The sequence below is a fragment of the Primulina eburnea genome, chromosome 5, assembly GCF_022965805.1.
Source record: "Primulina eburnea isolate SZY01 chromosome 5, ASM2296580v1, whole genome shotgun sequence".
NCBI lineage: Eukaryota > Viridiplantae > Streptophyta > Magnoliopsida > Lamiales > Gesneriaceae > Primulina > Primulina eburnea.
In genome coordinates, this window is record NC_133105.1 from 2,341,070 (window position 1) to 2,357,644 (window position 16,575).

General features: G+C 37.8%; 2 protein-coding genes across 2 annotated transcripts; both read left to right on the forward strand.

Annotated features, from left to right (window-relative positions):
* The first annotated feature begins 731 nt into the window (after window positions 1–731).
* Window positions 732–16,099, forward strand: LOC140832229 (villin-3-like). The gene is made up of 22 exons (XM_073196128.1): window positions 732–891; window positions 9,426–9,499; window positions 9,635–9,734; window positions 9,879–9,947; window positions 10,026–10,262; window positions 10,340–10,517; window positions 10,628–10,758; window positions 11,001–11,162; window positions 11,231–11,381; window positions 11,459–11,559; window positions 11,666–11,824; window positions 12,205–12,342; window positions 12,453–12,590; window positions 12,803–12,931; window positions 13,787–13,934; window positions 14,079–14,089; window positions 14,173–14,313; window positions 14,385–14,510; window positions 14,759–14,821; window positions 14,906–15,155; window positions 15,246–15,481; window positions 15,557–16,099. The coding sequence occupies exons 2-22, from the start codon at window positions 9,444–9,446 to the stop codon at window positions 15,668–15,670; spliced, it is 2,838 nt and encodes a 945-aa protein (XP_073052229.1). The 5' UTR covers window positions 732–891; window positions 9,426–9,443; the 3' UTR covers window positions 15,671–16,099.
* On the forward strand, window positions 5,304–7,081 carry LOC140831871 (uncharacterized). The gene is made up of 3 exons (XM_073195587.1): window positions 5,304–5,854; window positions 6,523–6,904; window positions 7,004–7,081. Exons 1-3 carry the CDS (start codon window positions 5,304–5,306, stop codon window positions 7,079–7,081), a joined length of 1,011 nt encoding a protein of 336 aa, XP_073051688.1.
* Window positions 16,100–16,575: the final 476 nt, after the last annotated feature.

The window sequence follows — 16,575 nt, forward strand, 5'->3', positions numbered from 1 at the left end:
CTAATTATAGCTGTTCAGTTTTGAACGCTGATCATATCTATAAAATCAGTACTCAAAAGTCATTCTACATTTAATATCAATCTTATATATTCAAATATTCAAAAAAACTCACCATCAACAATTAACGTGCCTTAAAAGAACAAAATTTTATTTTCTATATAGTCCAATTCAAACCCCTGGAAAAATGTTTATGATCAAGTATTACAAGGTTAATTTTTTTTTAAAAAAAATTAAGTGCTAATCCAAACATGATGCAATCTTCAATATCATTAATTTAAAATTAATCGTTATATTTGTTCCAAAACACGAGATTATCTATCTATAATTCATCTACACACACATATATATATATATATATATATATATATATATATATATATATATATATATATATATATATATAATGATTTATATGAAATAAAGACGTATTATAAATACCAAAAATAAAAACTTGTGTGAGACGATCTCATTAATCGTATTTTTAGATCAATCTCTTATTTGAGTAATCTATTAAAAAATATTATTTTTTATTATGAAAAATAAATACACTGAATACCAAAACTCGTGACCAGTAAAAAGCAAACACAAAGTAGAAATAAAATAATAAACTTGAAAATCATACAAATAAAATTAAATGGAAACAGAAATTATGACAGATATCACAAATATTATGACGGTACAGTGGATCAATTATTGATTTCTCTTTTTCTCTTTGTAATAATTTTTTCCTTTGCCCGACCTTTTTTGTAATAGCCAGCTCTGCATACTGTTCGCTCCTCCCTTTAAACCTTTTTCCTTTTTTCCTTGAAATCTCTCTTTTTCAAGGACAGCATTCTTCTCTGCTTCTCATAAATTTTTGAAGAAAGAAAGGATTTTGGAGATCTTGAAAAGGTTTGTCGATTGATATTTCCTAAGCGGATCTTCTTCATTCATGAATTTGATATATTTATTTTATGTCGTGGTATGCATTATGTGATCGTTTGATTTGTTTGTCGTGATCTGAAGTGTTATTCTCGGTTATTTGGAAGATGGTTTGCTCTTGCATTCGCTAAGCTGTTGTTGATTAATCTGATCGGAGAAATATGCACCTTTCTATGATCTTTACTTAGTCTAATGCTGAAAACTCAAGAAACGGATGATATTTGCTTTGTACAATGCTATCGTGTTCTCTTAATGTTGAAAGGGGATCGATTGAAAAATGGAGCCCGATGATGTATTGAAGTTTCTATTTTTAGCTTTTGAAGTATGGAAAATTTTGCTTTTTGACTAATTTGTTCATCTAGCTGCGAAGGTTTATGAATCATCACGCAAGTGTCCAAGAGCTGGTTTTTGTAATCAGATTTATTTGTATTCTCATGTTGTGGCTCCTTAATGGCGGCCTGCCTGAAAGTTGGAATTTTAGTTGGAATTGGTGGCATACGAGTCCTAAGCCCGGAACAACATTTAAGACTCTTTGCTTGGAGGCATCCACAGATGCAAAGGCTGAAGCACATATATGGGTAGGATAGGAGTGATGAAACTCTCGTGAGATTAGAAATTAGGAGGGAGAGAAAGGAGCTCAGTACAGGAAGGTCGCACCCTAAGAGAGTCAAAATACAGAGATGCACATATTGATTTCCCCCTTCTTATAGCCTGTAAACCCCCAAGAAGGTAGCATTAGGATTTCAGACCTCTGATTATTTTTCTAATTTTCTTGCCCATCAACGAATCATATGATATTAAGTAGTTCCTATGGTGGGTGTGTTGGGGGTAGGGGTGGGGGGGGGGGGGGGGGTCATTTTAATAATAGAAAAAACTGAAGAATATCTGGTCATCGTTATTTTGCAAACCTTGGTCTGTTCCAGGTGATGTGTCCAGAGCTCCTGTTACAGATATATAAGATAATATATTGAAGTTAGTTTGGGTAAACGAATATATTCAAGCTAGTTTGGAATTGGATGACGTGAGTATATTTTAGCCTGCGGTTGTAGGTGAAAATTTGGGATGTGCTACTTGATAAAAACCAAGGGTATAGAACTGTACTAGCTACTTATTAATGTCATAGAAACCAAATCCAGATAACAGTGACATCCTGTTTTTACTTTACATGATAGATATTCACGTAAACTTCATGGGTGTTTCTGGCGCATAAGTAAATCTTGCCTGGATTTCTGTTTTCGATTTATTCTGGATCCCTTGGATGTCCTAGAAAAAGTAAAACTCAAAAACTTTTTGTTGAAATTCTATCTCCATGGTGTGAATTAATTATTTTGTTGGCTAACAAAACACTAGTTAGAATCAGCGTTGTTTGACCTCATCTAGATTGTGAAAACCGGATTATCTAAACTACTGGAAAGGTCGGTTGTCGAGATGCAAAGTATGACAATAAAGAAGTTATACACTGTACAAGTTTGTCTCTCTTGATGACTCTCAAAATCAGTTTCTTAAAATAGATTTCAGAAGGAACTAAGCTCAGAAGAGTTTCATTTTCTCAAACTAAAAGGATTGATGCTAATAAACATTATTTATGTATCAAAATGCTCCGAAACAGTATTTATGGTTCTGCATCGGAATCTTGCCTCATATTCATGCCTATAATTCTTCTGAAGAGAAAGCATAAAAGCTTGTGGAAATTACTAGTCAAAAGGATTACTTGAAAGAAACAAGTATTTCATAAATGCAATGATGGGTGGTTGAGGATTACTCCAGCTGGCACACTTTTGTCTCAGAATACAAAAGATACCTGCTACTGTTGATTTTTACTTCACAAACCTTTAATTCAGATTTTATGGGTTGTGTGGTGATCAATTGTACTTTCACAAAAAAAAGCCCTAGTGAGAGAATTTTTGAAAAATGCTCTCTCCTTTGTGCCTCCCGCTTTCTCGGTCGTCACCAATATTCCATCTTAACCCTTAGTCACTCTTCTCCGTCGATCGGTATTAGCGTCGGTCGGCACCGGAGAACGGTTGCCGGTTTTCTTATCCTATCCTTTCACTTTTTCTTTTCGTTGGATTCGCTGTTTTCGTCGCTTGTAAGTTGTTACTTGAGCTTTGGTGGTCTTATCAGTTCAGCGCTGAGATGGTTCCGAGCTACTTAAGGAATCGGCGGCATGATTTCTATGATCCAAAGATACGTATTTTTGAAGAAACGGTAAAGATTGAGTTTAAAACTTTCTCCCTGCGATTGGGTAATGTGGGTCGGTCGATTTGGTGGTCAGAGCGAACAAGGAAAACCAGCTACATGCTGGATTTCGAGTGTGATGAGGCGCGATGGATTAGCCAAAGATTCAAGGAGTACACCGATTCATATCAATCAGGCTCGGATTTCCGTAGGTTTAGAGGCAAGAATGCGGTTTTCACAACCCATGTATTTGATAATAAACGTGGAAGATTTATAGAGCTATCCAAATATAATATTCATGGAAGAAGACAGTCTACGATTGTTCCTAGTGGTTTTAATTCAGAGGGGTGGATAAAGATTACAAATGCACTGGACAAGTTGATGGCAAGGAATTTCTACAAGGGGAATTCGAGTATTAATCGTGTTCTAGGTGCGGAAAAATTGAAGCCGAAGATTCATCAGCAAGAAACGCAATTTCAGGGGAGGAATGTAAATTTGGAAACGACTAGAGTGCCGGTAGACTGCGATAAGGTGAGAATGAAGAAGAACTGGAATGAGGCAATCATAGTAACCAGAGATAGAGTTAATTCTTCTTGGGAATTAATCGTAAGAGTGCTTGGGAAAGAAACAAAAAGGAAAATTGAGCTACTTCCTTTTCAAGCCAATAAAGCATTATGGTGGCCTTCCAATGCGGCTGAATTCTCCTACTTTGTCAATTTGAAAAGAGGATTTTTTGAATACGGAGTGACCTTGGAATTCGAAGGGTGGTATGCAGATATCAACATGCAGGACCCGATGGAAAGATGCTGTAATAGCTGGATTTGGATTAGTGGGGTGCCTTGGGATCTATGGTCTCCTGCTACGTTCAAACTGATTGGCGAGCAATGCGGGGGATTGTTGGCCATTAGGGTTGACACTCTACACTTCAGGGTTCTCGGGGCAGCGAAGATAAAGGTGAAAGGTACTCAAGGAGGTTTTATTCATACTTAGATGAATATACCAATGGAAGGGAGGAACTTAGGAATCAGTATTAGGGTTGAATCCTTCGACATCAGTGGTTATGAGAAATACGAAAGGCAGACCTACGCTCTAGTCTTAGTGAATGGGAAGAAAACTTTGGCGGGATGGGGTAATAACAACATTTATAGGAATTTGCTAGCACAGGAGGCATTAAACAGTGAGCAGCCTAAAGGAAAAGCTATATTAGATGCAAAACAAGGACAATAAACCTTCACGGAAGACATAAAGGGCAGAGGTGAATCAGCAAGGTCAGGACATAAACTGGAAGTTAAAAGTGGGTCCGATAAATCAAAGGATCAGACAAAACTTTCTGATAAAGGTTCATCTACAATGCAATATTCACAAGGGGGAAAAGTGAACACTATTTTGAGTAATATCGATCCAAAAGATGCAACAAAATTCAGATCATGTTCTATTGAATCCATGAATAAGCAACAGGAGTTTGGCCACGGTTCTTCGATTGATAATGAGAGGTTTAGCACTAAAATGAACAGATTTTGGAAAACGTACTGCAGAAGAGGAAAGATGGGTGAAAAGGAGAAGCAAGAGTCAATGTTGTCGGTGGGGAAGCCAGTCATGGATATAAATATCGGGGGAGACCATCGTCTGAATTTGGATGATCATTTGGAAGACTTACAGGGATTGGATCCTGACGTTCCAGAAGATGAAATGAAGGAAGCGGAAATTTATTACTCAGAATCAGAGAGTAACAGCTCCCTCTGCTATGAAGACTCTGCTGCAGCTGAAGAAGATGAACCAGCAGAATTGGCGGGGTTTTTCTCATCAGAGGAAGGTAACAACTCAAAGCCTAATACACCAGAAAAATCGATGCCTAATGTGGGACAAGTACTTCATGGTATTCAAAATTCAACTTTATCTCATTCCTTTTCACTTCATTCCGTTCTTCCTTCTTCATTTTCAGTTTTGGGTATTTCTAGTGGTTTTTTAGGAGGGGGGTTAGGCCGGGTTGATGGTAAGCCTGATTACGAGAGAGATGTACTACCAATGGCTGTGGTGGGGGAGAAAACTTGTGGAGAAAGGGAGGATGCAGGTATTGAGTGTGATGAGCAGAGCCTTAAAAAGGATAGTAGGCCTACTGTTAATTCTGAGGATGAGGAAAAGAGAATTCTTTGTGACTCAACCGATGATAGAGGCAGTCAATTGAGGGGAAATAGCGTTACTTTATGAAGCTATTCTCGTGGAATATCAGAGGTGGTGGGGCAGTAAGAAGAAGACAGTTGGTTAGGACAATTATAAGGCATGAAAAACCGGACATTGTGGTTCTTTTGGAAACAAAGCGTGAAAAAATCGATAGGAAATTTGTTGCAAGCGTGTGGAAATCTAGATTTGTTGAATGGGTGTGTTTGCCATCGGTTGGAAGTTCAGGAGGCATCCTTGTGTTGTGGGATCCTCGCGAGATTATCGTTCTTAATAATTTGATTGGGGAATTTTCTGTCTCAATTGAAATCAAACAAAATGAAGGGATTACGTGGTGGTTTTCAGCAATCTATGGTCCGGTTAGACCGAGGCTTCGAGAGAATTTTTGGGATGAACTAGCGGGACTGAAAACGCTTTGTGGGAATAATTGGTGTTTAGGGGGTGATTTCAATGTGGTGAGGAATGTAGGGAAGAAATTGAATAGTCAATCAGTAACTACTAGTATGTCATGTTTCGATGCGTTGGTGGAAGAGTTGGAGCTCCATGATCCATCGTTACTCCATGGGAAGTTCACATGGTCTAATTTCAGAGAGGTGCCAATTTGTTGTCGTCTGGATAGATTCCTTTTCTCAGGGGGTTGGAATGATTATTCTCTACGGCTAGACAAACAATGTTACCAAGAATTACATCGGATCACTGTCCTGTTTTGCGGGATGATACCAAGCTGAAATGGGGACCTACACCATTTCGATTTGAAAATGCTTGGTTATCACATCGTCAATTTAAAGAGCAAGTCAGAATGTGGTGGACGGATGGGGTATGTCAGGGGTGGGAAGGGTATAAATTCATGCATAAATTGAAACATACCAAGAAAAAAATTTCGGTTTGGAACAAAGAAGTGTTTGGAGACGTGGGGGTCAATTTCAATGAGTTGACCAACAAGATAGATCGGTTGGATGGGATTGAGGCACGAGGCAGCTGGTCGGAAGAGTTGAACCGAGAGAGGAAGGATTTGAGGTGTGAGTTGGAAACAGTAGCTTTTAAACAATTTCAAATCAATAGCCAAAAAGCGAAAATTAAGTGGCTAAAGCAGGGGGATCAAAACTCAAAATTCTTCCACTCATTGCTCAATCACAGAAGGAGTAGATCATTGATAGAGAAAGTGGAATTGGATGACGGAAGGGTGGTTACCGATGCAAAACAAATCGAATAGGAAATCTTACGGTTCTATGGGTTCTTGTTTAGGGAATCAGATAGTGATGGATTCAGTGTTGATGAGGTGGAAAGGGGTCTAGATGGTTTGGAGTGGTCCCCTTTACATCAAGTTGAGGCTGAGGAGCTGGAAAAATCTTTCGATGAGGACGAGATCAAACGAGCAGTGTTTCACAGTGATGGTTCAAAAGCACCCGGGTCGGATGGTTTTACGATGGCATTCTTTCAAAGTAACTGGGATACGGTGCGAGTGGATTTGTTGAAAGTTTTTGCAGAATTTTACAAAGATGGAATTGTTAATGGGATTACTAATGAGACTTACTTATGTCTTATTCCAAAGAAAAATGATGCGAGGAAGATTAATGATTTCAGACCGATAAGTTTGACTACGACTTTGTATAAAATATTGGCTAAGGTACTAACGAATAGAATGAAAAGAATTTTGGGAAAAACAATCGCGAAAATCAATGTGCTTTTATTAAAGGAAGAAATATATTGGATTGTTGCCTAATAGCTAATGAGATTGTGGAAGAATATCGTCGGAAAAAAAGAAGGGTTTGGTGCTGAAAATAGATTTGGAAAAGGCGTATGACAACGTCGATTTGAGATTTCTGGATTTTGTTCTTCGAAGGAAAGGATTTGGGGAGAGATGGAGACGATGGATGACGGGATGTGTGTCAAATGTATCTTTTTCAATCTTTATTAATGGGAAACCGTGTAGGAAAATCAAAGGGGGAAGAGGACTAAGACAAGGGGATCCGCTATCACCTGTTTTTATTTAATCTAGTGGTTGATGGGTTGGGGAGGATGGTAGACAAGGCAAGGATGGAGAATTTAATCGAGGGATTCGAAGTTGGTAAGGAGAAAGTGGGTATATCGCATCTTCAGTTCGCGGATGATACGTTGTTCTTCGGTAATTCAAAAAATGATTTGTTGGCTTTGGTAGAGATTATCAAACGATTTGGCAAATATTCTGGGTTGAAGATTAATTTAGGGAAAAGTGTGGTTTTGGGATTGAATTGTTCGGAAGAAGAAGTAGATGATATGGCGTTGTCTAGTGGATGCAAAAAGGAGAGTTGGCCTATTAAGTATCTAAGGTTACCATTGGGGGGCAATCCAACCAAGTTGGTCTTTGGGAACCAGTTCTCTCCAAGATGTCCAAGAAATTGGCTAGTTGGAAAAAAACGTTCTTATCCAGGGGTGGTCGGCTTATTTTGATTAAGAGTGTGCTTTGTGCGATGCCTTCTTATTTCATGTCATTATTTAAAGTTCCGAAGAAGGTGGCTGCATTGATGGAGAAAATGATGAGGGATTTTTTGTGGGATGGTGGTGACGGGGAGAAAAATTGTCATGTCGTCGGATGGAAGCAAGTGTGCAAACCAAAGGACAAAGGCGGATTAGGTTTGGGGGATATTTGCCTAAGGAATAAGGCCTTACTTGAGAAATGGTGGTGGAGAGGATCGGTGGATAGTGGATCTTTGTGGAAGGAAATTATTAAGAGCATATACGGGACTCAGGATAACGGGTGGGATTTGGGGTTGGCGGAGAAAGTGACTTACAGAAGCCCTTGGAAGTGCATCTCTCGGTCTTATCAGTCTTTTTATCAACTTATTAGGTTGGTGCCTAGATAGGGGAATAATATTCGTTTTTGGGAGGATGTTTGGGAGGGTGAGATTTCATTCAATTCTAGATTCTCTTCTCTTTTTCGAATTTCTGTTGATACCAATAAACTAATCAATCACTTCTTCCAGGTTGTTAGTTTTGGGAATGTTTCTTCGATAGTTTGGGATGTCAGATTTATGAGAGATCTTAGTGAGAGGGAGTTCGGGGAATTTACTGAGTTGATGACTGTGTTACAGTGTGTTAGATTGCAGATGGGGGTAGAGGATTATAGAGTATGGTTGGGTGATTCCTCGGGGTTGTTTTCTGTCAGTTTCCTTCTATAACTCATTCTTTACTTACTCTAATTTCCTTTCATCTTGTATTTCTAATAATATCTGGAAAGTACAAGTCCTACAGAAGGTTAAGATGTTCTCGTGGATCGTGGCATTGGGTAAACTTCCTACGTGTGACTCGGTGCAGAAGAGGTGGAAGGAATGTGTCTTGAGGCCGCAATGGTGTAGCTTATGCCGAAGCAATGAAGAGGATCAGGACCACTTACTCTTGCATTGTCCATTTTCTACTATCATTTGGTCAAAAGTTTTAAAAGAGTTTGGTTTGCAATGGGTGGCTCCGAGACAAGCTAGGGATTTGTTCTACTCGGGATCGGGGTGTCAAAATCAAAAAAAAATCAGCAACTTCTGGCACCTGATTATGCACTTCATATTTTGGTCTTTGTGGGTGGAAAGGAACAAAAGAATCTTCGAGGATGTTGAGGATTCCGTCGTAGCAAGTATGGGAAAAAATAAGAATCCAGATTGCATCGTGGGCAACAAATTTGGAACAATATTCTCACCTAAGGGTTTCGGATTTAGTGAGAGATTGGAAATTCATTTTCGTTTGATACTGTGATAAGCTTATCTTGTTCTTGGGATTAAAGATTTTATTGCTTAAGATGATTTAGTTGATAGGCTTTCTTATCGATATTGTAATATGGCGGCGGATTACTTATCCAAGCCTATGATGTAACTATGTTTTAATATAAGATATTAATGTTTCCTATCAAAAAAAAAAAAAGATTTTATGGGTTGTGATTTGAACAGTCCTTTCTTGTTTGATTTCCTGTTCTTGTATATGGTAGCATTTTGTTATAATATTCTCCTCTATGGAGGTGTTATGATGCTTGATGCAACAATCACTGTGGAGTACACATTTTTGAAATAATTTCTTGCTTATAAGTATAACTTTCTTGTTATTGTTTTCTTCCGGCAATTTATTTTGAGGAAGTGAAATATATTTCTGGAAAAATCTTTTCACTGTATCACAATCATTAGCAGCGGGCAGGATAAAAGACAATGTCTAGCTCATCCAAAGCTCTGGAACCTGCATTTCACGGAGCGGGTCAGAGAATGTATCCACCAACCAATTATATTATTGCACCCTTACGATTTCTGTGAAAAATACATATTTGATCACTTTTATTCATTTGGACTTGTTTTTCCATTTTGAAGTTTCTACTTTTTTTGTTAGACTTAATTCGTTTCAGAGGGACCGAGATCTGGAGGATTGAGAACTTCCAACCTGTTCCTTGGCCAAAATCTAATTTTGGTAAATTCTACTCGGGAGATTCTTATATTGTTCTACAGGTGCTTGGTTGTTTCCTCCACTCTGTAGTTATGCGTTGAATTTTCAAAATTTCCATTTGGACGTACTTGATTTAGAAGTAGGAAAATCAGGCTCTATGTGTCAGAATGATGTTTAATTAATCGTTTCCTCTCTCTTACATGTAGACAAGTGCTGGTAAAGGAGGTGCTTTTCTTTACGACATACATTTCTGGCTTGGAAAGGATACTAGCCAGGTTCAAACTTATACTTCTTGGTCCTAGGAGCACTTCAATGGTGTCAATCTTGTAACTCGAAGCTTCATGTTTTTTTAGGATGAAGCTGGAACTGCAGCTATCAAAACTGTTGAACTAGATGTTGTTCTGGGTGGTCGGGCTGTGCAATACAGGGAAATACAAGGGCATGAGTCTGACAAATTCTTGTCATATTTCAAGCCATGCATCATACCATTGGAAGGTGGTGTTGCATCTGGATTTAAAAAACCAGAAGAAGAAGAGTTTGAAACGCGGTTGTATATTTGTAAAGGAAAAAGAGTTGTGAGATTGAAGCAGGTGGAGTAACATCCAGTGTACCACATAATTGTAAATATCGACAGGAAATAAAATAATGTTATTCCTATGACATGTAGGTTCCTTTCTCCCGGTCCTCCCTAAATCATGACGATGTCTTTATTCTCGACACGGAAGGCAAGATATTTCAATTCAATGGTGCAAACTCCAATATTCAGGAGAGAGCCAAAGCATTGGAAGTAATTCAGTTTTTGAAGGACAAACACCATGAAGGGAAGTGTGATGTTGCCATCGTCGGTAAGAACACTCCTTCAATGGCTTCTGTTTTATTTGGTGTTTTATGTTACTTTGTTGTTTTTTGACGTGGCATTATATAAATTGTCTCTGAATGTGATTCTCCACTTCAGATGATGGAAAATTACAAGCTGAATCAGATTCTGGTGAATTCTGGGTTCTCTTTGGCGGGTTTGCTCCAATTGCTAAAAAGGTTGCTACTGAAGACGATATTATTCCTGAGAAAACTTCTGCCCAGCTTTATAGGTTGTTATTTTTCACATCTGATTAGTTTTATCTCTGAGTTAGTCATTAGTCGTTATAAGTTTGTATGCCTATGGTAATTGCTAAATCTATTAGCAACGGATAGCATAAAAAATCAAGTTCTTGATGACGTGAAATTGGGCATTTCTTTTTTGATTTTGATGGATCAATTGGATCTAGAAAGTAAGAGGCGCCACATTTATGGTGACAGTAATTAACTTGTGCTTACGTCCTTTCCCTACAGCATTATTTCTAGGTCAACTCAAGGCAGTTGACGGTGATCTTTCAAAGTCAGTTCTAGAAAACAATAATTGCTATTTGTTGGATTGTGGTTCTGAAGTATTTATTTGGGTTGGTCGGGTGACTCAAGTTGATGAGAGGAAAGCTGCTATTCAAGTTGCAGAGGTAAAAATGATTAATATCATCTGTATACGACGTAATATATGGATTTTCTCAGCCAAATGATGTTCCAGGATTTTTTGGCTAGCCAAAATAGACCAAAAGCAACTCATATATATCGGCTTATCCAAGGCCACGAGACACATGCATTCAAATCCAACTTTGATTCATGGCCTTTAGGGTCAGCACCTTCTGTGGCTGAGGAGGGAAGAGGAAAAGTAGCGGGTATGTCTTTTTCCCTTTTTTGCAGGTATATTTGCTCTACACGTCTTCTAAGTAACAAATATGTTACAATTTTTCAGCTTTGTTGAAGCAACAAGGTGCTTCCACGAAGGGTGCAAGCAAAAGTACTCCGGTCAATGAGGAAGTCCCTCCACTGCTTGAAGGGAGTGGAAAGATAGAGGTCCATTCCCTGCTTTTCTTTTACGGTCCGGTCCTTCTGGAATTGACTAAGATATAGATGTTATTATATAGGTTTGCTTGGAGTTTTAATTTTTGTTTATTTTTAGGTTTGGCACATAAATGGAGGTGGCAAAAATCTTGTGCCCAATGAAGACATTGGTAAATTTTACAGTGGGGATTGCTATATTGTGCTCTATACATACCATTCTTCTGAAAGAAAGGAAGATTACTACTTGTGTTCTTGGATTGGAAAAGACAGCACTGAGGTACCATAAAGTGTTGTCGGTTAAATAGTTAAGACAATCTATTCCTAATTGTAAATATAACAATTAGACGTGCGCTTACCACTACATTTGACTGAAGACGTTGGAAGGAGAAGGCTTAATTCTAAAGATTAGTGTCTGGATTTGTATAAATGTACCAGTTTTCTGTTAGTATTATTGTGTGTATGGGGCGGGTGGTTGTATCTTGCAATTTCACTGAGCCTGCCTACAGCTCTCCTCCAATTTTTTTTATGAGCTGAGAACATGCCTGCTGCCTGTACTTTTCTGACATCTGGAGGCTAAGAGCTTTGAATTTTGTATATTTTCCATTTGCAATCATATTGCCATTTAGTCACTAATAAAACTTGGTCCCCAATATACAGGGGGATCGAAAGCTCGCTGATAGATTGTCCAGCACAATGTATAACTCGCTGAAAGGAAGACCGGTGCAGGGTCGGATATTTCAAGGGAAAGAGCCGCCTCAATTTGTTGCCATTTTCCAGCCTATGGTGGTCCTCAAGGTATGTCTTTGGATATTGAGAATAAAAGGGAGAAAAACAAGTTGTAAATTGTAATCAAATGATAGTGAATCCATGAATTTTTCTCTAATAATCGCAACATGTTTTATTAGGGTGGAATAAGCTCAGGTTACAAGAACTATATTGCTGACAAAGGTTTGAACGATGAAACATACACTGCTGATGGTGTTGCACTCATGCTAATATCAGGAACTTCTTTGCATAATAACAAAGTCATTCAAGTTGAAGCTGTACGTCCATTGACACGTTTATACTTAATGCTGTGTACTTTTGAGGCTTTTCTCTTTCAAAGAGTTCTGTTTGTAGGGTTTAGGTTTTGGCACATCCAAGTTGAGAAAAACTTGGTCTCCTAGTTATTTGATCGTAGTTGTATGAAATCCGAACTGTTGTATGTTTGGGTAATGTCTATGATGTTATAAATCTAATTTGGTTATTTTCTCAGGTGGCAACATCATTAAACTCAAATGAATGTTTTCTGCTGCAATCTGGATCTTCTTCTTTTAGTTGGCATGGTAATCAAAGCACCTTTGAACAGCAAAACCTAGCAGCCAAAGTCGCAGAATTTCTGAAGGTATGAAGTTTGTAAAAAATTATCTATTTATTACATTAAATTATCATCCAGCTTGTTGGTGTCGACACCAACTGAAAAAGAGTGACTTTCTTGCATGTGATCCGGGAAAATCGAGAAGAGAATGGGGTATGTAGGATAAACTGAGAGAATGAGTAAGAAGAATTGGGGAGGATACAAGGAGAGATGAGAAAAAATGAAACCGAGAGAGAGAGAGAGAAGATGAAGAAGAGAGGAAATTTCAGCAATGTTATAATCAAAATCTGTCATCTATTTGCTATCAAAAGCCAATTTGTAAGAGTTTTATGTCAATTAAAAAAGAAACTAGATCAACCAAAACAAATATAAGATTATCACATTTACCAAATTTCAAATCTTCATGCTAAACATGTATTTCAATAGTTGAGGCAACTAGATGATAAGTATTCTGGAATTGATTCAGTTCCATTGAGGAATATGTGTTGGGATGGTTTGTTCAAGAAAAAACTAGTTGTATTACAATGTCTTTGAATGAAGTGCAGGCATAAAGATTTTGATTTCTTGATTGATTTGAGCAAAAAGTTCTCGATTTCATGGATGATTTTCATTGTGGATGTCACAACTTGTGTCATATGTATAGTGTCATGCTCTGGACAATGAAATTATCTGTGAAGTGCAAACATCAAATATATGATATTAGGACTACATTATCTGTTTTTTCAGAGCTATTATTTCAACCAGTTTCTTAATGCTCCATATTTGTGAGATGAATTCAATTTGCTAGAAGATGTCATTACTAGGGGTCCTTTTTATACACGTGAAAGTATCTTTATGGAATCTTCCATTGCAATTAACAACTACATTACCTTGATAACTCAGCCTGGTTCAGTCATCAAACACGCTAAAGAAGGAACTGAAAACTCATCTTTTTGGTTTGCTCTTGGAGGAAAACAAAATTACACCAGCAAGAAGCTATCCTCGGAGGTTGTCAGAGATCCCCATTTATTTGGGTTCTCCTTCAATAAAGGTAGCAATTTTCGTCAATGTGGTGATTTTTCTCTCCATGCTTGCTCGGTCTCTTTATGTTGATATCTAGAGTGTAGTAGTAACATCTCTTGGCTTGTTTTGACATATTTTCTTCTCATGCTCATGCTGCCATGTGGACGCCCAGGAAAGTTAGAGGTATATACTGTTAACAAAAATTGGCTAAGAAGTTCCATTTAAGCTTTAAATACTTGGCTTTCTAAATAATTATTGTTTTCTAGGTTGAAGAAATATACAACTTCTCTCAAGATGACCTCTTAACCGAGGATATATTGATACTTGACACACATGCCGAAATCTTTGTATGGATTGGTCAGTCTGTGGACCCAAAAGAGAGGCAAAATGCTTTTGAATTTGGACAGGTACTGGACATTCAGTTGTTAAAGTTGCATCTCCTATCTGTGCTCTATTGACTGCTTGAAGCATGCTGCAGAAATATCTTGACATGGCTTCTTCATTGGAGGGGTTGTCTCCAAATGTTCCATTGTACAAAGTCACAGAAGGAAACGAGCCATGCTTCTTTACCTCGTATTTTTCATGGGATCCTGCAAAAGCTAGCGTATGTCATAGATGGCTATTTTCAGTTGGATGTTTTCGTGATGTTATTCTGGTTCTGATTAATTTAGTGTTAACCTTTACACAGACGATGAGGACGTGCCTAAGTCCTAACCCAAAATTTTACCTTTGATATCTTCTGTGAAATTTGTTAGTTTGCTTGTTTCATCTCAATCACTTCTGTAGATATAAATCTTTTTCCTAATGTTACATGCCTGTGTTGACAAATGATACATGTGCATTTGCCTGCAGGTGCATGGAAACTCATTCCAAAAGAAGGTCATGTTACTCTTTGGTGCTGGCCATGCTGTGGAGGTAACATTGGTCCGAGGAATTTTCTTCGACTCTTACTGTTTCCTTTTGTCATTTGATTTTTGTTTTTTTTTCCGTACATAACAGGAGAAGGCCAATGGTACAAATCAGGGGGGACCGACTCAAAGAGCTTCAGCATTAGCTGCTTTGAACTCGGCATTTAAATCCTCTCCATCTCCGAAAGCTGGTTTGGCCTCAAAGCCCAGGGGAGCAAGCGGGGGTTCACAGAGAGCAGCTGCAGTGGCTGCTTTATCATCTGTTTTGACTGCCGAAAAGAAAGAAGATGTTTCTCCTTCCCGCTTGAATAGAAGTCCAGCTGCAGGGACTAGTCCTCATGGTACTATAATCCTGCCCCTTCTAATGCGTAAATAGACTTTTAACATTAGCCAATTTAGTTCTTTGACCAAGATAGTCACAATTCTTGCAGCTGCAGCGAAGTTTGAAGATTCTGCTGAGATTGAAAATTCCAAAGAAGTTGTGGAAGTCAAGGAATCTGAAACAATTGAACCTATCACAGAGACAAATGTGGAGGATTCAGGATCAAAGCCTGATATTGACCAGGACAAAAACAACACGGAAACCAGTCAAAGCACATTTAGTTATGAACAGCTCAAGGCTAAATCTGACAACCCTGTGACTGGAATTGATTATAAGAGGAGAGAGGTTTGTAGCTTTCGATCCCTTAATCTGTCCCACTTCGGAATAATTCACTCTGCTTATTGTAATGATCCATTTCAGGCTTATCTCTCTGACAAAGAATTCCAATTCGTACTGGAAATGACAAAAGACGCATTCTATAAGTTGCCTAAATGGAAGCAGGACATGTATAAAAGAAAAGCCGATCTCTTCTAGGACTCCATTGCTTCCCAAGTACTTTTCTCTCCACCCTTTGCAGATCTTGTTTCCTCTCTTTCTATACTTCCAGCGCAACCTGATTTTATGAGGTCACATGACGCCTGGATTCCAATTCTTATATATTGGTGTCTGCCTTTGAAACATTTGTATTGGTTTGTCATCTGTTGATTTCTTGGAGTCGTTGTCAACATCTTGGGTACATGCAGTATTGCAGTATATTTTGAAGATTGTTGTTCAAGGGCAAGAGACAGATTAAATTCTTTAATTTGATTGTTATGCCAGAAGAGTTTGTGATTATTGAAGTTTTATTTATGTTTGGTGTTAAATAGTTATCTGTGTGTAAATGCTTGCATTGGCAAGGAATGTAGATGAAGTTGCTAAAAAAACCAGATGGATCGATTAAATTGTGAATGTTTTTGGGTTTTATGAGCTTCTCGAGACAAATTTGAGCAAGTATTGGTTTGATCCTGAAATATAAAATTGATTGGTTTGTTGTTATATTGAGTTCGACTTGCATATTGATTTTCTTGATCTTAAACACACTAGGCAATTTTTCGATTAAGTTGAAAGTATCTAAAATTAAACGGAAATATAAACATTATCAAATTAATATTTAAATTACTTTTAGTAGAATTTATGAAACATGTTTTTTTTCTATAGAATTTAATTCATGAATGCAGTTTTTAATAATTTAATTTTAGATAATAATTTTTGTCTTATGGATTAGTTAAATGTAGTCAATAGGAACCAGCCGTCCAAAGGGGAGATTTGGATCTCATGTCGTTTGCCCCGTTCAAGGTTAAGTAGGTGCAGTTTTTGTTTTCGCATTTTGGGTATTTAAAAAAGAATTTCGATCTTCCTATATATAAAGAGAGTATTTGGGAGATATTTTTTATATTTTA

Coding starts and splice junctions, on each gene's coding strand:
- LOC140832229 (XM_073196128.1), top strand. CDS start 9,444: ATGTCTAGCTCATCCAAAGCTCTGGAACCTGCATTTCACGGAGCGGGT. Junction 9,735..9,878: donor ATTCTTATATTGTTCTACAG/GTGCTTGGTTGT, acceptor TCTTACATGTAG/ACAAGTGCTGGTAAAGGAGG. Junction 10,263..10,339: donor GAGTTGTGAGATTGAAGCAG/GTGGAGTAACAT, acceptor TATGACATGTAG/GTTCCTTTCTCCCGGTCCTC.
- LOC140831871 (XM_073195587.1), top strand. CDS start 5,304: ATGAAGCTATTCTCGTGGAATATCAGAGGTGGTGGGGCAGTAAGAAGA. Junction 5,855..6,522: donor CTCCATGGGAAGTTCACATG/GTCTAATTTCAG, acceptor GTTCTTGTTTAG/GGAATCAGATAGTGATGGAT. Junction 6,905..7,003: donor TGTATAAAATATTGGCTAAG/GTACTAACGAAT, acceptor GTTGCCTAATAG/CTAATGAGATTGTGGAAGAA.